This window comes from Heterodontus francisci, chromosome 24 (genome assembly GCF_036365525.1).
Source record: "Heterodontus francisci isolate sHetFra1 chromosome 24, sHetFra1.hap1, whole genome shotgun sequence".
Lineage (NCBI taxonomy): Eukaryota > Metazoa > Chordata > Chondrichthyes > Heterodontiformes > Heterodontidae > Heterodontus > Heterodontus francisci.
The window spans coordinates 41,895,209-41,920,657 of record NC_090394.1 but is presented as its reverse complement, the minus strand read 5'-3'; the positions used below and the strand labels follow the sequence as shown (position 1 = coordinate 41,920,657).

General features: G+C 46.8%; 1 protein-coding gene across 1 annotated transcript in view; it reads left to right on the top strand.

The window, feature by feature from the left end:
• Positions 1 to 3,498: 3,498 nt before the first annotated feature.
• LOC137383673 (heparan sulfate glucosamine 3-O-sulfotransferase 2-like) overlaps positions 3,499 to 25,449 on the top strand; it is a 73,498-nt gene continuing 51,547 nt past the window's right edge. Inside the window, exon 1 of the mRNA XM_068056841.1 lies at positions 3,499 to 4,064. Coding sequence (XP_067912942.1) covers positions 3,511 to 4,064 — 554 coding nt within the window. The 5' untranslated portion in view covers positions 3,499 to 3,510. The remainder of the gene's footprint in view (positions 4,065 to 25,449) is intronic.

The following is a 25,449-nucleotide window of genomic DNA, read 5'->3' as shown; positions in this document are numbered from 1 at the left end:
AAGGTTCATTGATAAAGAGAGTGAGCAAAATAGTTCAATGTGGGAAAGTGTGAGACCACCCATTTTGAATCTAAGAAAGATCAGAGTATTTCTAATTGGCAAGATGTCAAGAACTGCAGATGAGCAGAAGTTTAGAGGCCCAAGTAGAGAAATCACTAAAAGCTAGTAGACAGATAGAAAAACTAATTTAAAAATCTGATGGATTTTATCTCAAGAGATCTGGAGTACAAAGAGGTGGAAGTTATGTCACAGCTTTATAAAGCTCTGGTGAGACCCCACATCTGGAGTACTGCATTCAGTTCTGGGCACCACACCTCAGGAAGGATAGATTGGTTTTAGAGGTGGTGTAGCAAAGAGTCACCAGAATGATACAGAATGAGGACAGGTTGCATAGACTAGTCCCCGGGGCCACATGGCCTACATCCTAGGATTCTAAAAGAGATAGCTGCAGAGATAGTGGATGCACTGGCTATGATTTTCCAGAATTCCTTAGATTCAGGAATTGTCCCATCAGATTGGAAGTTGGCAAATGTTAAGCCGCTTTTCAAGAAAGGATGTGGAGAGAAAACAGGGAACTACAGCCCAGTCAGCCTAACATCAGACATTGGAAAAATGCTGGAAACTATTATTAAAGAAGTCTTAACATTGCACTTGGAAAAGCACAGAATGATTAGAACAAGTCAACATGGTTTTACTAAAGGGAGATCCTGTTTGACAAATTTATTAGAGTTTTTTGAGGGTGTAATTAGTAGGGTGGATAAAGGGAACCAGTAGATGTAGTATACCTGGATTTTCAAAAGGCATTCGATAAGGTGCCACACAAAAGGTTAATAGGCAAGACAAGGGCTCATGGTTTGGGGGGTAATATATTAGCCTGGATAGAGGATTGGTTAAGAGACAGGAAGCATAGAGTGGGCATAAATAGGGCATTTTCAAGTTAGCAGGCAGTGAATAGTGGGGTTCTGCAAGGATCAGTGCTGGGGCATCAGCTATTTACACTATATTAATGACTTGGATGAAGAGAAAGAGAGTAATGTATCTAAGTTTGCTGATGATACAAAGCTCGGTGGAAAGGTAAGCTGCGGGGAGGATGTAGAGGGGCTGCAAAGAGATATAGACAGGTTCAGTGAGTGGACAACAAGATGGCAAATGGAGTATAATGTAGTGTATATAATATATATAATAGTATATAATAGTGTAGGGAAGTGTGAGGTTGTTCACTTTGATCATAAAAATAGAAAAGCAGAATATTTTTTAAAAGGTGTGAAACTGCTAAGTGTCGATGTTCAGAGACTTGGTGGGGGGGGGGGGGTACTCGTACAAGGAATGCACAAAGTTAACATGCAGGTGCAGCAGGCTATTAGGAAGGCAAATGGCATGTTGGCCTTTATTGCAAGGGGATTGGAGTACAGAAAGAAAAAAGTATTACTAAAATTGTACAGGGCTTTGGTGAGACCGCACCTGGAATACTGTGTGCAGTTTTGGTCTCCACATTTAAGAAAGGATATACTTGCACTGGAGGCAGTGCAGTGAAGATTTACTAACCCCCCTTGGGATGAGGGGGTTGTCCTATGATGAGAGGCTGAGTAAACTCTGGAGTTTAGAAGAATGAGAGGCGATCTAATTGAGACATACAAGATTCTGAAAGGGCTTGATAGGGTAGAAGCTGAGAGATTGTTCCCACTGTTCGGGGAATCTAGAACACGGGGACACAGTCTCAGGATAAGGGGCCAATCATTCAGGACTGAGATGAGGAAAAACTTCACTCCAAGGGTTGTGAATCTTTGGAATTCTCTACCCCAGAGGGTTGTGGATGCTCCATCATTGAATACATTTAAGGCTGGGATAGATGGATTTTTGGTCTCGCAGGGAATCAAGGGATATGGGGAATGGGCAGGAAAGTGAAATTGAACCCCAGGATCAACCATGATCATATTGAATGACGGAGCAGGCTCGATGGGCCATATTGTCTACTTCTGCTTCTATTTCTTGTGTTCTTGTATTCCCTGGAATAGAAGATTAGGAGGTGATATAACAGGTGTTTAAGATGATTCGAGGATTTGATAGGCTAGATGGAGAGAAACTATTTCTACTGGTGGTGGGAAGGCCAGATCAAGGGGGCATCACCTTAAAATTAGAATGAGGCCAATTGAGGGGTGATGCCTGGAAGCACTTCTTCACACACAGGCTGGTGGAAATCTGGAAACTCTCTCCCCTAAGAAGCTGTTGAAGCTGGGATCAATTGAAAATTTCAAAACTGGCCGATAGTTTTTTGTCAGGTCAGGATTTATAGAGTGAAGGTGGGTAAATGGAGTTAAGATTAAGAACACTCAGCCATGATCTGAATGGCTGAACAGGTTCAAGGGGCTGAGTGGTCTCCTCCTGTTCCTATATTCCTTCCTAAAACTCGTTCCCATTGCCCAATGGGCTTCTCTCCCAAATTTCCTTCTTAACCCTCAAATCCCTTCTCTAATGGCCCACTCTCCCCTTTCTCCTTGACATTTCCTCTCTCACTCCTCAATTTTTTTTTCTCGCCTAAAATCTCCGGCACCCGATATCTCTCTCCTTCCAGTAATGTTTCTCCCTCCCAATAACTCTCTCTAATCTCTCTTCCCCAATGTTTCTCCCCTCGGCCTCCCTCTCTCCAACCTCGCCCTTTCCCGCAGCCTGTCTCTCTGGCTGTGCTGACAGCCCTGTCTGGGCTGGTGGTGGGGGGGTTGGGGGGGGGGGGGGTGGGGGGCGGCAGTGCCTGAGTGAAGCGGTGGGTCCCGGACAGCAGCTTTGCAAGCCCCCCCGGGGCGGCAGCGCTTTTTTTGTTGTTTGCTGAGAGCGGCGTGAGGCTGGGGAACTAACGCGAGCGGCGAGCGTCAGAAGCGCAGGGGACGGCGCGTTTAAATATTCATATCTCAGCCCCTTCTGCATCGGCATTCCGGGGCAAGTTTGGAGTGAAAATCCAGGGAAAGGGAGCCGGAGCCCAGGCTTTAGCCAGAGAGGAGAGCTCAGGTCGGCTGCTCGCTCCCTGGACATTTGGAGATGTGTGTGCTGTAGGAGAACCCAGTGCTGCCCTTGGAGCCACTGCTGGCAGCCAGCTCCTCACACCGAATATGCTGTCAGGGTGCTGAGAGGGAGGGAAAGGGAGCTGTCAGCTTTCAGTCTGTGTGTGTCTATCTGTGTGTGTGTAGTGTGTGTGTGTGTAGAGGAAGGTTTTGTGTTGTTTTTCTTGCCATGTCAGGTTATTAATTTTTATAACAGAGTCACCAGGAATGTCAAGACTGAACCATCTCCAAGCAGCAATTGCCAAGTGGAGTTGGATGAAGAGATGGGATCCCAGGACTGACCTTGCCTCGTCTTACTGAGCTCCCCCTTCAGCTTTCAGTATATCGCCTCCTCTCCTTCAAGGATTTCCTCTGCTCCATCCCTCAGCCTCTCAAACACAGATGTCCCAAGGTATATTCCCGAGCTCCTGGACTAAGATCATGTTCGCGTCCTCGTCAAGAGCTGCCCTGAAACATGGCATATAGATTAGGGGTTAGAGTGGTGCCATCTTCATCCAGGGTAACGCGCAGGTTCTTCTTCATCTTCACCCTCTCGCTGTCCTTCACCTACCTGTGCTACAGCCTCATCTTCTGCGGCGATTCCATCATGCAGAAACCTTTGAGCTTCCCCGAGGATCGAGCCTGTTACTTGCTGCAGGCTGGGCCAGCCAAGAAACTCCTGCAGAAGTCCCAATACTGTGAGCTGAGGGCTGCCCGTCCCGGGGACCAAGCCAAAAGGGAGCGAGAGCAGGACAACCTGCTCCAGGCATCCCCTTCCGAGCGGCGTCCCACCAACGGAACCCTCACCCCGGGGGCTCCGGCATCGCCTCCCCACGAACGGCAGAGGAGCAGCAACGCGACCTCCAGAGTGGGCAGGAAGCGCCTGCCCCTGGCCATCATCGTCGGCGTGAAGAAAGGAGGGACCCGGGCGGTGCTGGAGTTCATCCGCGTCCATCCCGATGTCAGAGCGCTGGGCACCGAACCTCACTTCTTCGACAGGCACTATGAGAAGGGGCTGGAATGGTACAGGTAAGGGTGGTATTGGCACAATATGGACATGGTATAGGCACAGTATGGACATAATATAGACGTGGTATTGTCACAGTGTGGACATGGTGTGGGAATTATGTGGGCATGGCATGGGCACAATATGGGCACCATATGGACTTGGTATTGGCATGGCACCGACATAATATGGGTATGGGCACAGTATGGTTATTGTGTATACATGGTATTGGTTTGATAAAGGCACAGTATATGCATGTTATGTGCACGGTATGTGCATGGTGTGAATGTTGTATGGGCATGCTATATGCATAGTATGGACATGGACACAGTGTGGATATGATGCAAGTATAGTGTGCCACTTTATGGGCACAATAATGACACAGTATGGAAGGCCTGGGTATACATACAAGCCTTAATGCCTCTATTTACTAAGTAACCCTCATTTACCATCTTCCTCTATCTATCTTTTCTATATCTATCTATACAAACAATTATCTATCTTTCTGTCTTTAAACTATTTTGTAAATCATTGGGAAATTCTACATTGTTAAAGGTTTCAATGAGGCTGTCATGTGGAACTGTACCAGGTGTGTAAGATGTGTCCCTCCCCTCTAAATGTGAGATGTACCCTTGTCTCCAGATGTGAGGTGTACCCATCTCCAGATGTGAGATGTAGCTGGGTCTGAGTTAAATTATTTTAAAATGACCACGTTTCTTCAGTACCTGGTGTATTTTGGTGCCTTTTTAAACAGTTCAGTCAGTGGCTGAGTGATGCATTAAAGGGTTAACATGCTTATCCCAGTACATTCTGCATTGGGATGTAGCTCTGGTTCCATGCAGGAGTATGGAGGCTGCTTTTAATGGTTTGTTTACTGTCAGGCTGAACACTTACTGTTGGGATTGATAAGGAATACTCTTAATTAGCCTGGGTAGTTGGGATTGGAAAAAAAGAAAATACTTTTAATTTGTGATTTGTATCATCGTAATATTTTCTGCTGTTGTAACTCAGGGAGAGAGAAGCTTTTAATATTCTTAACCTTGTCAACAATGCCCTGACATATTTACTCTCAAAGAGGCAATGTCTTACAGAAACCTCGTTTTTATTTGTGGACACATAAATCCATGACATTATCAATTTGAAAGTCACCATTATGTCACTATGTGACGGCATTGTGATGGAAGTGAGATATGACTCAAGTTCGCCCCTCCTTCCCTCCATCCTATCAGCTTTCTCTCTTTCCCTCCTTCCAGCTCTCCCTCCATCCTTCCTCCTGCCGCTTTCCAGTTCTCCCTCTATCCTTCCCTCATTCCTCACTCCAGCTCTCGCTCCCTTCCTCACACCCTCTCTTTCTCCCTCCCTCCCACTCCCTCCCTCTCTCCATCGCTCTTTCCCTCCCTAGCTTCCACCCTCCCACCTGCTCTCTCCCTCCCTCCCTCTTTTTCTCACTCCTACCTCCCTGCTGCATTCTGTCCCTCCCCTTTCTCTCTCGCCCTTCCTCTTTCCCACTTGACTGAATAAGGATTATCACATGGTGTCTATTTCAAAAAATATATCTAAGTTTATTGATAAAAAGAAACTAGTTTCCTCAATGGCTGACTGGGGAAATGGCTCTCCCAGGACAGCAATGAGATATATAGAGCAGGAAGATCGCCGACACCAGTGCTACTCTGTATTGAGAGAGCTGGTCTCAGCTAGAATTAGCCACATTGACAATGGACCAGAGAGGAGAAAATCAGCCAATGGCCCCCATGGGCAAAGTGCATATGTCAGATGAGGTCAGGATCAGGCTTGACTCTGATGACTCCCCATGTTTGAATAACGTGCCGACACTCACTGTCTGGGCCTGAATGTGAAAAAGGGGCATTCAGGCAAAGTACAGTGCAGCAACCATTGGCTCGGTGAGAACTGCACTCCTCCCCTGTAGGAAAACGGCACAAATGTAGGGGGATAAAGCAAACAGCCCCATCAGAAAATGCTGCAAGTTTCTGTCTCAGCCTCTGCTCACACTCTGTGAAATAGGTCATCCTCTCTCAGTGCACACCTAATCCATCTAGAGAGTAGTTTTTTATACATATTAAGCCAACAATATTAAATAAAACAGAGGCCAGGCAGAGCAGATCAGATCAAAATGTAAAACTGTTCCTGTGCTTGGTGCATCGCTCTGTTGCGGTTTGAACAGTCAGGTTTTATTCTGCTGTCTTCACTCGCAACATAATGTAAACCTGGCAATAGAAAAATAAAGATGCTATTTTGCAGTGTGCAATCATTATAGATAAAGAATCTCTTCCAGGCAGCGGTGTGGTTTGATAATGGACTGCCTGTAACTCCTTTGCCATTTCAGGACTTAGGTGAGTTATTGGAGATACCTTTTACCCCACTGATAGTCTCAGTGATAGATTCTCTGCTTTGATTCCTCACCCCCACCCACATTAAATGAAATTCATTAAATCACGTTCTCATCTGTTAATCAGGAGAGATACAAGCTGATACTCAAGCCCACCCAGCTGAACACTGGTACAGAATAAAAGGCCTTATTTTTTAACATTAAATATTGCCTAGAGTAGAAGTCTCAAACTACAACATAATAGGGACTTATTTTTCTATCAATCTGTCTTTCAAAGGCTGTGCATATGTACATTGAGAAAGGAGAGAATTAGATTCACGTTGATGTACTTGTTTGTTTTTATTGTATTTGTCCCTCATTAGCCTGAGGATTGGAACTGATGATTACTCTTTGCATTAGTGTGAACATGAAGCACTCAGCAATTAGCAAGAACTGCTAAAGTTCCCTTTATTGGCAGCCGTAGCTCAATCAGCAGCACTCTCATCTTTGAGTCAGCAAGTCTCAGTCCAGAGACTTGAGCACATAATCCAAGCTGACATGCCCAGTGCAGTACTGAGGGAGCGCTGCACTGTCAGAGGTGCCGTCTTTCAGATGAGATGTTAAATCAAGGCCCTGTCTGCCCTCTCGGGTGGGCATAAAAGATCCCATGCAATATTTCAAAGAAGAGCAGGTGAGTTCTCCCTGGTGTCCTGGCCAATCTTTATCCCTCAATCAACAGCACAAAAACAGATTATCTGGTCATTATCACATTGTGGGAGCTTGCTGTGCACAAATTGGCTGCCATGTTTCCTACATTACAACAGTGACTACATTCCAAATAGTACTACATTGGCTGTAAAGTGCTTTGGGACTTTTTAAGGTTGTGTAAGCGCAAGTTTTTTTTTTAGTGATAACTTTTATCATCAAAGCCCTTTTCTTTCTTACAATCTTTTCTGACTAAGGGAGTGAGCCAGTTTACCATACATGATCCAATAAAGTGTCTGACTGGTTGCGGTATCTTTTGACAGTTTAACTCAATGAACAGATCAAGCCACTTTAAAACCCTTTCACCGTTTGCTGTGACTTTTTCATAACTGTCAGTTGGATTCTAAATAATTGGCTGCCATTCATTCAACCAAGCAAACCACATCACCATGTCTGTTGAAAGTCACTTAGGGCCCTCATTTCTGCCTCCCAATAAACGTATCAAAATAAGAATTGTGCATGAACCTGGACTGTGCTTAGTTCTTTTTAAACTGCTTGTGGACTGGATTTAAAGGGACAGCCACAAATTTACACCAGACAAAAATAAGTCAATTTTAGAAACAATGTAAAGCTGTCACATCAAACACAGTGGCGCAGTGGTTAGCACCGCAGCCTCACAGCTCCAGGGACCCGGGTTCGATTCCTGGTACTGCCTGTGTGGAGTTTGCAAGTTCTCCCTGTGTCTGCGTGGGTTTTCTCCGGGTGCTCCGGTTTCCTCCCACAAGCCAAAAGGCTTGCAGGTTGATAGGTAAATTGGCCATTATAAATTGTCACTAGTATAGGTAGGTGGTAGGGAAATATAGGAACAGGTGGGGATGTTTGGTAGGAATATGGGATTAGTGTAGGATTAGTATAAATGGGTGGTTGATGTTCAGCACAGACTCGGTGGGCTGAAGGGCCTGTTTCAGTGCTGTATCTCTAATCTAATCTAAAAATTCTCAGGGCAGGTACAGCACAGGTTAGATCAAGAATAAATCTCCCTCTACACTGTCCCATCAAATACTGTCCCGTGTACAGTTCAGAATAAGGAATATATTTTCCCTTTACTCTGAATAACATTGCTGTGTGTCTGATTTTGGATTCGTTTACAGTGTAAATCAGCTCTGATTGATAGGTCCATTCAGTCATTCAGATCAATTGACATCGAGCTGTAGCTCTGTGGCTGCTAACTGCTGGGATCAGTGTTACAGGAGGATGTGCAAAGGCTGAGAGCTGTACTTTCCCACAGAGACACTCTGAGCACTCAGGCAAGATCTCCAGCCCATTCAATCCCTGAGCAGAGCCACAAATCAACAAAAGCCTATTCATTTCAGATTGTAGCACTTTGCTCAAAATATAAATTAAGAGAAAGCTTTGGCAGGTAAGGGAATCTCTACTCCACAATATATCAGACAATAACACCCAAAAACGAGAAGTGTGCTTATTGTTCACCATGCATTCCAGGGGATGTGCCCAATCCCACAGGGCACCAAGGAAATGTGCCCAGTTCCACAGAGCACCAGAGGATATGCCCAGTCCCACAGGGCAGCAGGGGATGTGCCCAATCCCACAGGGCACCAGGGGAATGTGCCCAACCCCAGAGGGCACCAGGGGATGTGCCCACTCCCACAGGGCACCAGGGGAATGTGCCCAATCCCACAGGGCACCAGGGGAATGTGCCCAGTCCCACAGGGCACCAGGAAGATTTTCAGAATAAGCAAATCAGCAAGTAATGTTTAGTTTAGTAAGTTTGCAGAGCCTCCCGTGGTAGGCACTCCCAGTGAGAAAGTAATTTCCACAGTCCCTCATTGCTTTACCATCAATTCTGCCAGTCTCTCTTTCACTCTTCAAGCAGGGTAAGGTTATGGAGGAGATGCCATGGTTGGGATTGGGCATATTGTGAGAAAGTGGGGAGGTGGGGTTGAGGGATGGAGAAAGTGGGGTTGAGGGATTGAGAAGGTAGGGTTGAGGGATGGAGAAAGTGGGGTTGAGGGATGGAGAAAGTGGGGTTGAGGGATGGAGAAGGTAGGGTTGAGGGATGGAGAAGGTGGGGTTGAGGGACGGAAAAGGTGGGGTTGAGGGACGGAGAAGGTGGGGTTGAGGGATGGAGAAGGTGGGGTTGAGGGATGGAGAAAGTGGGGTTGAGGGATGGAGAAAGTGGTGTTGAGAGATGGAGAAGGTAGGGTTGAGGGATGGAGAAGGTGGGGTTGAGGGACGGAGAAGGTGGGGTTGAGGGACGAAGAAGGTGGGGTTGAGGGACGGAGAAAGTGGGGTTGAGGGATGGAGAAAGTGGGGTTGAGGGATGGAGAAGGTAGGGTTGAGGGATGGAGAAGGTGGGTTTGAGGGATGGAGAAGGTGGGTTTGAGGGATGGAGAAGGTAGGGTTGAGGGATGGAGAAGGTGGGGTTGAGGGATGGAGAAGGTAGGGTTGAGGGATGGAGAAGGTGGGTTTGAGGGATGGAGAAGGTAGGGTTGAGGGATGGAGAAGGTGGGTTTGAGGGATGGAGAAGGTGGGTTTGAGGGATGGAGAAGGTGGGTTTGAGGGATGGAGAAGCTGGGATGTGGGTTTGTCTATGAGACAGGGGTGGGTTTATTGGGTCTGTTGGTCTTTTCCATTTCTAAAAAGTCTTGATCTGAAATGTGACCTGAAGTCACAAGGATTATGAGGTGAGTGTCAGGGGTCCATGTTTAGTACATTGCACTGAGCTGGAGCAGGTGATTTGTTGAACACCAACACCCTATGGATAAAAAACAAAATACTGCAGATGCTGGAAATCTGAAATAAAAACAGAAAGTGCCAGAAATGCTCAGCAAGTCTGGCAGCATCTGTGGAGAGAGAAGCAAAGTTAACATATCAGGTCTGTGGCCTTTCCATGTACCCTGTGGTTACATACTTGATATCTCATGTACTAGAACTTGTACCAGATCTGAAAAATAAAGTGGATCATCGCTACTCATCTACAACACACTGATTTTGCAAATCAGATTCAAACAATGGGTGACTGCAATGAGCACTGACCCACTCGCCACAACAATTAATGTTTATTAACTGCAGCCTTTGGGGGTATTGGTGATGTGTACAAGAGAACACATGCCCATGAAAGTCCTTTCCCCTCTTCTCTCCCAAGGGTTTTGACACTTGCTGGCAAACAGTTCCATGAGTGTTGGTCGCCCTCCTCTATCTCATCCAAGTGACCATTCCTCCCGTGTCAGCCCACATAGTGTGTTGCCAGGTCTATTCAACCAGGAATACCTCAAAGCCAGTCTAGTCCGCACCAGATGGCCACACACACAGTTTCCAGCAGCCGTCACTGGATAGAGAGTGGGTGCTGGGATTCTGTGATCACTGCTCAAGAGGCTGTGACAGTAACTGTACGGCCCTACCTTGTACTGCCCAGGCAGAAAGCTGTCGTCTCAACTCAGACCGGGATTCAAACACAGCCTGTGTATCCTACCGGTGGAACTTCATGGTAAAAAATTCTTCAAATTCTTTAATAGAACACCATAAGATGTCACTTATATAAATAGACTACACCAGGATATCGATTCCACTTGTGAATCAGACCTGTGTGACTTGCAGATTTGTTACTTGCAATTGACAACATTTCTTTAATGCGTGGATAAACAATGCATTCACTGCTTCCCACTCAGTGTGCAGTTTGTACTGATTCTGCTTTCAACCGTCCTCTTTGTCCTGATACTTTAATTGGCACTATAAGGTGGCCACTTTACCTCAGCTTTCACAACACTTGATCCAGTTTGTTCTACTAATTGGGAGGCATTTCACTGCACCATTTGAACCATTTAATCACTGAAATAAGCTCCCCAATTCAGTGAAACCCCACAGCATCCGATATTGTATAATGCTTATTTTGGTTCAATCTTTTGTTTAATAATTTTTTTTAAATATCTCTGCCTGCTAAGGCTATCCTCAATTCACTCGTTGAAAGGCCAGTGGGGCCACTCCCAGGCCTCTGCATCCACTCCCAGGTGCCTGTACCTACTCCCAGGCCTCTGCACCCACTCCCAGGCCTCTGCACCCACTCCCAGGTGCCTGTACCTACTCCCAGGCCTCTGCACCCACTCCCAGGTGCCTGTACCTACTCCCAGGCCTCTGCACCCACTCCCAGGCCTCTGCACCCACTCCCAGGTGCCTGCACCCACTCCCAGGCTTGTGTACCTACTCTGAACCCTAAAAAGTCCAAAGTCCAAATGCTAAACTTGACGATAGACCCTTTGGCACATGATGACATGGGTATAAACTGAAAGTGTAGTGGGATACGGGTCAGGGATACCCAACATTCCATCACTGTTACTGCATGAAGATTCCAGAGTAGACGGGAGCCCAGGTGCAGATGTGCAGAATTTAGAAATGACTGAAGGATTGGGATCCATTTCCCCATGGGATCACCACCCCCACGAGTAATACTTTTGACCCTTCATTCCATATTTTCCAGCATGGTTCCGTCTTGGTAATTCTGCCTTTCAGACAAAGAATTATTTTGCCTGGAAGGACATAGCAAATTGGAATATGAAATTACGCAGAGAGGCTTCAATCCAGTCGGGGTTTATGTCTCAGGACCCTGTTTTATAAATTCTAAGGGGCCTATCACCTGAAACCTGCAGGCACTTTGCACACCCAGTGGTAGGACCCTTTAAAAATCATGCCGATGTTATTGGGGTTTAAGGCTATGAACCCCACATGGAATCCATTAACCCCCAATCCTGTTAACACTCCACCACATTAACACCCCACCAACCCCATTGAACCACCCACCCCTTAAGTTCGGCCACCCCATTAAACCCCTACCCCCACCTCCCGTTAGCCCCCCCGTCCCGTTAACCCTCCACTTCCCGCGAGCTCCACTTCCTGTTAATCCTCCATCTCCCATTAATCCTCCACTCCCTGCTAGCCCCCACCTCCCGTTAACCCTCTATCTCCCATTAATCCTCCACTCCCTGCTAGCCCCCACCTCCTGTTAACCCCCCCCCCACCTCCCGTTAACCCCACCTCCTATTAACCCTCATCCCCATTAACCCCTCCATCCTGTTAACTGCCACCTCCCATTAACCACCCATTCACCTCAATGCTCCAAAACCCATTAATCCCTGCCACTCCCAATTAATCCCCACACCCTTATTAACCCCAACCCCTGTTAACTCCAGGTCAAGAGAGTGAAAATTGCCCCAGTCAGTCCTGTCACAGATCAAGAGATGAAGCATTTAACAGGTTTGTGTTAATGTGGATGTAGTGGTTAATTTAGTGAGCCAAACTATTTCCCCTTGCCAGTGATTGTGCACATTTCTGTTCTGAATGAACACATTGAGCCTGTGATTCCTTGAGGAATTCTTCCTGTGTAATTATAGATTTGTATCACACTTAGGACAGAACATATAGACTATTACTGTGATAATTACAGGACTGGTTCTTGTAAAGTGAGAGTGATCCACAAGTAACAGCCTCTACCTGCATAGTATTGGCACAATACCTGTCTGAATGATGACCTGCAGACAGAGGAAACCAGAGACATAAATGCTGTAGGACTGGCTCTGTTTTGAGTGATTCCCCTCTCTTTCCATGTGGAGCTGTGAGTGACCCTGGTTATTTTCTATGTAACGTTCAATCAAATCACACAGAGACACTGCTACAGGTAGGAGTCCTAGAAACTCTGTTAGTCCAGTACCATAACCACTAGACTACCATACCCTTTGATTCACTCTCATTGTACAGAATTCCAATGGACCAAGCCTCTTCCCATTCACTCCCATTGTACAGAATTCCAATGGACCAATTTTTTTCTAGTGAGTGAGTATAGAAATAGGAGGATAGAGCAGATGAAGTGATGGTGCACGAGGGAGGTCTTTAGATTTCTGAGACATTGGGCCCGGTTCTGGTGGAGATGGGACCTGTATAGGCTGAACGGGTTGCACCTGAACAGAACTGCAACCAATGTTGTTGCAGGGCAGTTTGCTAGTGCTATTTAGGAGGGTTTAAGCTAACTTGGTAGGGGGATAGGAACCAGGAGGTAACATTCGATCAAGTGTCAGTAGGGGAACATTTAGGAGACAGTGAACATAGTACCATAACGTTTAGGTTAGCTATGGAAAAGGACAAGGAGAAATCCAGAGTAAAATATAATTAATTGGAGGAGGGCCAGTTTCAATGGGGTGAGAACAGATCTGGCCCAGGTAAATTGGAATCAAAGATTGGTGGGCAGAACTGGCACGAGATGCTTCAGGTACAGTCGACGTACATTCCCATGAGGGTGAAAGGCAAGGCAAACAAAAACAGAACTCCCTGGATGAAAAAAGAGATAGAGAGTAAGATGAAGCAGAAAAAGGGTGTGTGTGACAGATGCCAGGTTGATAAGACAAGTGAGAACCAGGATGACGATAGAATGTTCGGAGAGGAAGTGAAAAAAGAAATGAGAAGCAAAGAGGGTATGAGAAGAGACTGGCAGCTAACATAAAAGAGAATCCAAAAGTCTTCTCTATGCATATAAACAGTAAAAGGGTGGTAAAAGGAGGAGTGGGGCCAATTAGGGACCAAAAAGGAGATTTACACCCAGAGGCAGAGGGCATAGCTGAGGTATTAAAGGACTGCTTTGCATCCATCTTTACCAAGGAAGAAAATGCTGCCAAAGTCACAGTGGAAAAAGAAGTCGTTGATAAAGAGGAGGTATTAGAAAGGCTGGCAGTACTTAAAGTTGATAAGTCACCAGGACCAGGTCAGATGCATCTGAGGATACTGAGGGAAGTAAGGGTGGAAATTACAGAGCACTGACCATAATAGTCAATCATCCTAAGATACAGGGGCGGTGCCAGAAGACTAGAGAATTGCAAATGTTACACCCTTGTTCAAAAAAGGGTATAGGATAAGACAAGAAGCTACAGGCCAGTCAGTTTAACTGTGGTGGTGGGAAAGCTTTTAGAAAAGATAATTCAGGACAAAATTAAGAGTCACTTGGATAAATGTGGATTGATTAAGGAAAGCCAGTATGGATTTTTAAGGGCAAATCATGTTTAAATAACTTGTTTGAGTTTTTTGAGGAGGTAACTTAGAGGGTTGATGAGGGTAATGAGGTGTAGAGTCATAGAGAGATACAGCACTGAAACAGGCCCTTCAGCCCACTGAGTCTGTGCCAAACATCAACCACCCATTTATACTAATCCTATGTTAATCTCATTTTTTCCTCTCACATCCCCACCTTCCCTCAATTCTCCTACCTATACTAGGGGCAATTTTTACAATGGCCAATTTACCTCTCAACCTGCAAGACTTTGGTATGTGGGAGGTAACCTGAGCACCCAGAGGAAACCCACACAGTCACAGGGAGAACTAGCAAACTCTGCACAGGCAGTACCCAGAACCAAACCCAGGTCACTGAAGCTGTGAGGCAGCGGTGCTAACCACTGCACCACTGTGCTAACCACTGCACCACTGTGCCACCCAGTACATAGGCTTCCAAAAGGCGTTTGATAACGTGCCACATAACAGACTTGTCAGCAAAATTAAAACCCATGGAATAAAAGGGACAGTGGCAGCATGGACACTAAATTGGCTGAGTAACAGGAAACAGTGTAGTGGTGAACACTTGTTTGTCGGACTAGAAGAAAGTATAGTGGGGTCCCCAGTGACCGATATTAGAACCATTGCTTTTCTTGATATATATTAATGACCTAGATTTGGGCGTGCAGGGCACAATTAAAAAATTTGTGGATGACAGATAACTTGGAAGTATTGTGACCTGTGAGGAGGATAGAGATAAATTTCAAGAGGACATATAACAGGCTGGTGGAATGGGCAGACAAGTGGCAGATGAAATTTGATGCAGTGAAGTGTGAAGTGATACATTATGGGAGGAAGAATGAGGAGAGGCAATATAAAATAAAGGATACAATTCTAACGGGGGTGCAGGAGCAGAGGGACCTGGAGGTATATTTACGCAAATCGCTGAAGGTAGCAGAGCGGGTTAAGAAAGTAGTTAATAAGTCATATGGTATACCATGCTTTATCAATAGAGGCAGAGAGTGCAAAAGCAAGCATTATGGTGAACCTTTATAAAATGCTGGTTCAGCCTCAACTGGAGTATTGTGTCCAATTCTGGGCACCATACTTTAGGAAGGATGTGATGACATTGGAGAGGGTGCAGAAACGATTTACAAGAATGGTTCTAGGGATGAGAGATTTTAGTTATGTGGATAGATTGGAGAAGCTGGGATTGTTCTTTTTGGAGAAGAGAAGGTTGAGAGGACATTTGATAAAGGTGGTCAAAATCATGAGGGGTCTTGACAGCATAGATAGCAAGAAACAGTTCCCACTGGCAGTAGGGTCAAGAACCAGAGGACACAGATTTAAGGTGAATGGCAAAAGAACCAAAAGCAATATGAGGAGTGGTTAGGATTGGAATGCACTGAGAGTGTGGTGGAGACTGATTCAATCATGACTTTCATACTTAAAGGCCCTATTCAGGGCCATTTTGCTGACAGTGGAGAAGCCCCACCCCTCACCCCCACCCCCGCAGCCAGAGGCTCCACGGCACAAAGAGGAGGCCGCAGGCAGGGAAGGCAAGCCCCCACAGACACCCCACCCTCCACCACCCCAACAATCTCCCCAGGAATTTTTCATTTTTTTCACTTACCTGGCTGAGCTCCTGAGGTCTCCTGCCTCTCCCAGTGTGACCCTGCTAAGGCTTCAGAGCCTGCCCGCTGCCTTTAATTGGATGGCATTTAGGAGGTCGCCTGTGGTAAAATTGCCAAGCTGGTCTCGCTGCTGGCAAGTACAAGCTCGGAACTCACTTTTCGCGCCGACGTCGGGGCCATGAAGCCTGTGGTAAAATTCAAGCTGATAATTCTATGATTCTTTCCATTCACTCCCCTTGTATATAATTCCAGTGAACCAAATCCCTTCCCATTCACTCCCATTGCACAGAATCCCAATGGACAAAGCCCTTTCCCATTCACTCCCATTGCACAGAATCCCAATGGACAAAGCCCTTTCCCATTCACTCCCATTGCACAGAATCCCAGTGGACAAAGCCCTTTCCCATTCACTCCCATTGCACAGAATCCCAATGGACAAAGCCCTTTCCCATTCACTCCCGTTGTATAGAATCCCAATGAAACAAACCCCTTCCTATTCACTTCCTTAACACAGAACCCCAATGGACTGATCCCCTTCCTGTTCACCCGATGCTATTGAATCCTAAGTGGTGAAGTACAGCCAATGCTAACTTGTACCCCAGAGCACGCACTGCTTTGCAATTTGACATATCTTTTCATTTCATGCAGGCACTGAATTCACAAGACATTTGCCCTAATAATCAGGGTGAGTGGGCACCAAGTAGTCCACACACTTTGCACAATTCTCAAAATAGAAATAATTAAATCAAAAATTGCTGATTAAATATTCTCTATCAGGAGTGTGAGCTCTGTGTACTGAATATATCAAGCCTGCTGCCAGATTGCAGATAGTGCCAATCGATTCACAGCCCGTTATGCAAAATCTAAATGCTTTGCATTGTTTCTGTTTTATTCATTCATTAAATTACTGAATTAACATTAGATAGACAGTGCGGGGCACTGATTGGCAGATTGCCCTGCTGGACCTGTAATTTAGAAATCTTTGATGCTGATTCTGATCCTTTCTCAAGGTTTCCAAGAAAACCCGTGTTGTGTTTTATCTGAATGCAGCTGGACTAACTCATGTCGCCTGTCTGAAATAGTCTCCGTAAGGCTTTACTATAGCAAAGGAGAGAGAACATTCTCTCTGTACAAACTCTGTCGCAGCATCTCCAGAATTTCTCATTTTGTGTTTGAAATGACCTTAGTAATAAAAACAGAAAATGCTGGAAACACTCAGCAGGTCTGGCAGTATCTGTGGAGAGAGAAACAGAGTTAATGGGCTGGACTTTAAAGCCCCTCTGCTGTCAGGAGCAGTGGCAGTGCGGGGTGGGGGCCCGCCATCAACAGGCCCCGTGCCAATCTCAGTGGCGGCGGTGAGACCTCATGGTGGCTGCCTCGCCACTCGGTGACAGGACTCCCATTTGAATATGTAAACTAATTTACATACCTGATTAAATGAGGGTCCCATCGCCTCCTTAATTGCCACACCGATGTTCATTCGGGCGGCCGACAATGCCGCGCTTTTGAATCCCTGTTCAGGGAAACGTGGTGCAACACCTGTGGGGAGGGTGGAGGAGGAGCTTGTCTCTGTGCGGGAGGGGGACAGTGAGGTAACAACGATGTGGATTGGGCGGGGGGGTGGTGGTGATGGGACGGGATAAAGGGCAAAGGGGCAGAACTTTGGAGTGGGAAGGGCAAATACTTAATAAACAAATTCCGGTTGGGGGGAAGGTCAGGAATGTTTTGAAATGCCATTGGCGAGGGGTGGGGAAATTAATTTAATGGTAATTTAATTCCATCTTTTGGTAATTGCACTGACCTGGCCCTTTATTTTTTAAATCTCCACTGAGGGCTGTAAGCCCTTTAAAAATGGCGGCGGCACCTGCGCATTGGTGCTGGAGACCATTGCCGGTGATGACTCGCCTGCCCCCTCCACGTCATCATGGGGGGGCGGGCACCGCAGCCATGCAAATGAGCCACCGTGTGACGTGCGCCCGTACGCACGGGCTGCATTTTTTACACAGGTTCCGAAGAAGGGTCACTGACCCGAAACGTTAACTCTGCTTCTCTTTCCACAGATGCTGCCAGACCTGCTGAGTGAATCCAGCATTTCTTGTTTTTGTTTCAGATTTCCAGCATCCGCAGTATTTTGCTTTTATTTTAAAAAAAGATGTGTCTAGAGGAGGTGTAAACGGCAGGAAAGCTGCAGTCCGAACACAAATAAAGGGAATAAAAAAGAAACAAGAGAAAAGAAATCAAGCCAGCAAAAAAAACACGAAACAAAGTGGGGGCAGAGGTTATGATCTAAAATTGTTGAACACAATGTTGTGTCCAGAAAGCTGTAAAGTGCCCAGTCAAAAGATGAGGTGCTATCCCTTGAGCTTGCATTGAGCTTCATTGGAACATTAGCAGGCCAAGGACAGAAAGGTTGGAGTGAGAGCAAGGTAGAGAATTGAACTGGCAGGTGACTGGAGGCTCAGGGTCACACTTGTGGACTGAACAGAGGTGGACTGAACAGAGGTGTTCTGCAAAGCAGTCACCCAGTCTGTGTTTGTTCTCCCCAGTATAGAGGAGATCACATTGTGAGCAGTGAATACAGTATACTAAATTGAAAGAAGTGCAAGTAAATCACTGTTTCACCTGGAAGGAGTGTTTGGGGCCTTGGACGTTGAGAAGGGGAGGAGATATCTCCTGCACTTGCATGTAAAGGTGCCGTCGGAAAGGGAGGGGATGTTGGGGGTGACTGAGGAGTGGACCAGGGTGTTATGGAGGGAATAGTCCCTTCGGAATTGCAAAAGGGGATGAGAGGGGAAGACGTGTTTGGTGGTAGCATCACGCTGGAGGTGGTGGAAATGGCGGAGGATGGTCCGTTGAATAAGGAAGCTGGTGGGGTGGAAAGCGAGGACAAGGGGAAGCCTATTGTGATTCTGGGAAGGAAGGGAAGGGTGAGAGCAGAAGTGTGGGACATGGAATGCACCATCAAGGGCCATGTTAATCACAATGTGGTGGGGGAGGATGGGGGAGAGTTCTCAGTTGAGGAAAAGGAAGACATTCAGAAGTGCTGGTACTGGTATTCCTTCTATCACAAAGTTCAACGCCAGAAAAGTCTCCACACACTATGATTCAACAACCTAATGCACAGTGTAGTAAGCTGTATGACATATGGAATCTAAATATGCAAATAATGTGTGCGGTATGGAATATATAATGCAGTTTACAGTGTATGGTGCTGTGGGAGGTAAGAGCATTTTCCAAATGAGTGTATAAACTGAACTGGAGAATTAACCAAATGAGAATATTAATCGATCAAGAAAACTAACCGAATGAGAGTATTAACAGATTGGGAGCATTAAATGATTGAGGGTATTAACGGAACAGGAGCATTAACCAAATGAGAGTATTAACGGAATGAGAACTTTAACTGAATAGCAGTATTACTGAGTGAGAATATCATCAGGATGGGAGCATTAAGTGAACCAGAGTATTAACCAAATTAGAGTATTAACAGAACGGGAGCATTAACCTGAATAAGTGCTGTAAAGAGAACAGGGGCTTTATTCTGAACAGTGAGCCTTAACCTGATGCTGGACAGTAAACTCCACTAAGGAAGTTCTTACAAAGTTTTAACGTATTCATTGGCTAATCTCACAAGCAACAATCCCCTGGGCTACATGCAGCGTACAGTTTATATAACACCTGATTTATATATTGGACATTGTAAGAAGGGTCTAATGGATTGTATGCAGCCTGTTCCTGACTAATTGCCTCCCCTGATCCCTGATAATATTTATGCTGAAAATGCAGTGGAGGTTTTTGCCTTGTCTTGTAACCTTTATTAAGTGTTGTCATGTCAGGAGAATTTTTTTTAACAAGTGCTTTGATAGTCTTCAAATAAATACCCACTGGGCAACAGCATTAGTTTGGAAGCTGAGCTTAAAATACTTCATGTATTGACAGAACAGGCATCACACCGTCCTGACACGTGATCGCTCTGTGCTTCTCTTCACCAATTAAAAATAAATCACATCCCTCGTGATTTTTCATTTTCCACAGTTCCTCTTCTCCACTCTGGAGGCTTTGACTCCTCACTGACAGGTGTCAGCTGTGGTTCAGTCTGTAGTACTCTCTCACCTCTGAATCAGAAGGATGAGGTCAAGTCCAACTCCAGTGACTTCAGCACATAATCTCGACACTTCTCTGCAGTGCTGCACTGTTGGAGTTACTGTCTTCTGTATGAGACGTTAAACCGACACCCCCATCTGCTCTCTCAGGTGGATTTTTTTAACTCATTCTTGGTTGTGAGCGTCGCTGGGACGGCTAACATTTATTGCCCAATTGCCCTTGAGAAGGTGCCTTCTTGAACCACTGCAGTCCATCTGGTGTAGGTACACCCGCATTGCTGTTATGCAGGGAGTTCCAGGATTTTGACCCAGCAACAGTGAAGGAATGGTGATATATTTCCAAGTCAGGATGGTGTGCGACTTGGAGGGGAACTTGCAGGTGGGGCTGTTCCCACGTGTCTGCTGTCCTTGTCCTTCTGGGTGGTAGAGATCCAGCTCACTTTTCCTGATGCCCCAACACCTACTCAGAGCCCCAACACCTATCCAATGCCACACCTGTCCTGTACCCCAAAACCTGCCAGCGCCCAACACCTACCTAGTGCCACAACACCTTCTGAGTGCCCCAACACCTGCCCATAGCCCCTATACCTGCCCAATGCCCCTATACATGCCCAATGCCCCTACACATGCCCGCTACCCCAGCATCTGCCCATAGCCTCAAGACCTGCCCAATGCCCCTACACCTGCCCAATGCCCCTACACATGCCCAGTGCCCCTATACCTGCCCATAGCCCCTACACCTGCCCATAGCCCCTACACCTGCCCATTGCCCCAACTCCTGCCCAATGCCCTAACACCTGCCCATAGCCCCTACACCTGCCCAGTGCCCCAACACCTGCCCATTGCCCCAACTCCTGCCCAGTGCCCTAACACCTGCCCATAGCCCCTACACCTGCCCATTGCCCCTACACCTGCCCAGTGCCCCAACACCTGTCCATTGCCCTGACACCTGCCCAGTGCCCTAACACCTGCCCATTGCCCCTACATCTGCCCCTACACCTGCCCAGTGCCCCAACACCTGCCCATAGCCCCTACACCTGCCCAGTGCCCCTACACCTGCCCAGTGCCCCAACACCTGCCCATAGCCCCAACACCTGCCCAGTGCCCCAACACCTGCCCAGTGCCCCTACACCTGCCCAGTGCCCCAACACCTGCCCATAGCCCCAACACCTGCCCAGTGCCCCAACACCTGCCCAGTGCCCCAACACCTGCCCAGTGCCCCTACACCTACCCAGTACCCCTACACCTGTCCATTAGCCCCAACACCTGCCCACTGCCCCAACACCTCCCCAGTGCCCCAACACCTGCCCAGAGCCCCAACATCTCCTCACTGCCAGTGCCCCAAAACCTACCCAGAACCCCAACACTTGCCCTGTGCCCCAACACTTGCCCTGTGCCCCAACACCTGCCTTGTGCTACTTCTAGCAAGACCTGCCTCCTACCCAGGGCCCAGTGCCTCGCCTCCATCCCAGTGCCCTGTCTCCTACACAGTGCCCCACCTCCTTTTCAGTACCTCACCTCTTGCCAAGTGGTATGATATTTGTGTCCTCCTTTGCAAAGACAGAACCAAAGTATGCATTTAGTTGGTCAGCCATTTCTTTGTTCCCCATAATAAATTCACCTGTTTCTGACTATAAGGGTGAAGACATTTGTCTTCACCAATCTTTTTCTCTTCAGTAACCACTTACTTCGGTCTCACCATTTATTTTGGAAGCAGGTGCTGGGAGCCATGTGGCACCAACTACAATCCCTGTCCCCTTATCCTTTCTGTCATTCAGGAGCACCAGCAGATGTTTCCCAGAGGGACCTGGGGGAAGAAGGCAGAAACCTCAAAGCACTGGCTAGAGCTGGGTCATAATCACTAGACAAAGCTTCAATTGGACAGGGATTGAAATAACAAATCCATCATTAGTTCCTATCTGCAATTATGTCTCAAAGCATCTGTAATTGAGTGAATACTTCAACTAAATACAAGGAATTAGGAGATGAGACTCAGGAAAAGCAATAGATTATATTAAAGTGGTTGGTTTTGAGAAGTGCAATTCTCTGCCATCTATCATTTTTCATGTGTGCCTCAGTGTCAGCTGCTATACATGTACAGAAACAGCAGGTGCCCTATCATAGACTCTAGCCACCCAGATCCTCAAAGGCAATCTAGTGAAACACCAGAATATCTACCTACCTTTATTCTACTGTTGGTTAGGCTGGGGTCAGACTTTTATATCTGAGTCAGAAGTTAACAGCATCAAATCTCAGTTCTGGAGTTGAGCACAGATTTTATTCTGACACTCCAGTGCAGAGGGAGAGATGTAATGATAAAGGTTCTGTGCACTGGGGGAGACATTAAACCAAGGTCCTGTTAGCCTATTGAGAACAGTGATAAAGATCAGCATTCTCTCAGTGCTGTCGCTCCACTCTGCAGCACTCCCCGAAACTGCCCCTCCAACAGTGCAGCACTCCCTCAGTACTGATCCTCCAACAGTGCAGCACTCCCTCAGTACTGATCCTCCAACAGTGCAGCACTCCCTCAGTACTGACCCTCCAACAGTGCAGCATTCTCTCAGTACTGATCCTCCAACAATGCAGCACTCCCTCAGTACTGACCCTCCAACAGTGCAGCACTCCCTCAGTACTGAACTTCCAACAGTGCAGCACTACCTCAGTACTGATCCTCCAACAGTGCAGCGCTCCTTCAGTACTGACCCTCCAACAGTGCAGCATTCTCTCAGTACTGATCCTCCAACAGTGCAGCGCTCCTTCAGTACTGACCCTCCAACAGTGCAGCACTACCTCAGTACTGATCCTCCAACAGTGCAGCGCTCCTTCAGTACTGACCCTCCAACAGTGCAGCATTCTCTCAGTACTGATCCTCCAACAATGCAGCACTCCCTCAGTACTGACCCTCCAACAGTGCAGCACTACCTCAGTACTGATCCTCCAACAATGCAGCACTCCCTCAGTACTGACTCTCCAACAGTGCAGCACTCCCTCAGTACTGATCCTCCAACAGTGCAGCACTCCCTCAGTACTGATCCTCCAACAATGCAGCACTCCCTCAGTAATGACCCTCCAACAGTGCCAGTCAAGATTATATGCTCAATTTTCTTGAATGGAACTTGATGCCCCACCTTCTGACTCAAAGATAAGAGTACTGTACACTGACCCACAGCTGGCTTCATAACAACAGCCCATTGGATTGAATACTTGACAGTGTTTATTCTTCCGAATATTGAGTGTTTTGTGTAAATGCAGTGTCTTTGATTGAGCTGTACGCATCACTGGATCCTGGTCTCGTCCAACTGGCAACAGGAAGATTCCTTCAGTGTTTTCTAGTCTTCTTATCTCTCTGGCTGATGTCTTGTTTCCAGGTGTCTATGAGAAGTACAGAAGGAATGCTGACATCTCATTAGCTCAGTCAGAGACAGTTCTGTCACACTGTCTGCCAAGCTCTCACCTGGAACGACTCTCAGCCGCACACACACTGCTCCGCGTCACCATTCACTCAGCAGATAGCCCTTAATCTTTGCAAAAGAAAACAAGCGGGATATGAAGAGTTCAACAGCACAGAAACAGAGGCCACAAATGGACAGGAACATACAGCAGCCTCAGGGCTCACATATAAGGATCAGTGCCTTCCGGCCCTCATCCAGAGGCAGTGTCAGCTGACCAGACAATATTCTATTGGGTGTGTTACACAGTTACACACAGCTAGACACATATGCACACACATACACTCACACACACACCCACTAACACACAGTTATACAAACACAGAGACAGTTATACACACACATGGGAATTTTATGCTTTCCCCCCACGGCGGGTTTGGAAGCGGGGAGAGCAAATGGTTGGGTGGGATGGTGGTGGAGAGGGACCCCGCCACCTTTCCACCTCCTCCGAAATTAAGTCTGGGGCAGGAAGGCCTGTGAATGTCCTTCCCACTCCCCCCCCCCACCCACCCTCGTCAATTGAGGCCCTTAAGTGGGCACTTAATGCTGGAGGGGCATTAAGTGGGGTCGGATGGTGTCCCTCGTTAAAAGGCACTTAGTGCTTGAATGAGGGACCTGGCATTGGGAACAGGGGGCCTGCTGAGAGCCACCTCTCTGCCCTTGCTGATGACCCCCTATGCCCCCTACATCCCCGCAACCCTACCCCACGAGACCCCTCCCGCCCTGACCTACCTGTTGCCTGGGTCTAGCGCCGCTCCTGGGCTATGGGTAGATGCTCCACCGGCAGCAGCTACTGCCTCTGCAGTGGCGAGGCTCAATTAAAGAGCTGCCGGCCTCTGATTGGCCAGCAGCTCTCAGAGAGTGGGACTGTCCTGCCGGGGTCCTTGATCCCATGGAAGGCCCATCGCTGTCCAGTTAAGTGCCTAATTGACATTTGATCTAGTGGGCCTCCTACAGGAGAGGTGACTCAGGGCTCTTGGCGTCGTTTTTGACGGACATCGAGATCCCAGCTACAGACAGTTATATATAGACAGTTATACATACCCGGTTATACACACAGACAGACAGTTACACACACAGTTATGCACAGACACACACAGAGTTATGCACACAGTTTTATACATACAGTTATACACATACACAGTTTTACACACAGTTATCCATACAATTTTACACACACACAAAGTTATACACAGTTACACACACACACAGTTACACATGCAGTTTCACACACACACAGTTATACACACTGTTACACACAGTTTTACACACAGTCACACACACTGTTATACCCACACACACAGTTATACAAACAGACACAGCTACACATAAAGCTATACACAGACACGGTAGTACATACACACACATTTAGACATGTACGCGCATGCACGCACATGCACACACATACACAGTTGTATACACACAGTTACACATATACAGGGCAGATGATTTCACTTGTGTGTTACTCTTCCATTTTTCCTGTGTAGATCCTGTTTTCTCTATTCTTTTGCTGCTGTTTCATGTGATGGGTTTTGTTTGCAATATTTTGTGTTTCACTCTTGCTCTCTCTGCAGTATTTCCTGGTTGAATCTCTTGTGTTTTGATGAAAGATGCATTTATACCAAAAAATCATAAATATTTTTCTTTCTCTCCATTTTTGTCTGATTGTGTTTTAAAATGTCTAAGGGGGCAATATTGAATCATAGAATGGTTACAGCACATTAGGAGGCCATTCATCTTCTTGTGTCCATGCCAGCTCTCTGCAACAGCAACTCAGCTAGTCCCACTCCCCCGCCCTTTTCCCGTAGCCCTGCAAATTTTTTCACTTCAGTTAATTATCCAATTCCCTTTTGAAAACCATAACTGAATGCGCCTCCACCACACTCTCAGGCAGTGCATTCCAAATCCTAACTACTTGCTGCGTAAAAAAGATTTTCCTCACGTCGCTGTTGCTTCTTTTGCCAATCATGTTAAATCAGTGCCCTCTGGTTCTTGACCCTTCCGCCACTGGGAACAGTTTCTCCCAACTACTCTGTCCACACCCATCATGATTTTGAACCTTTCTCTCAAATCTCCTCTTAATCTGCTCCTTTCCAAGGAAAACAGTCCCAACTTCTCCAACCTATCCACATAACTAAAGTCTT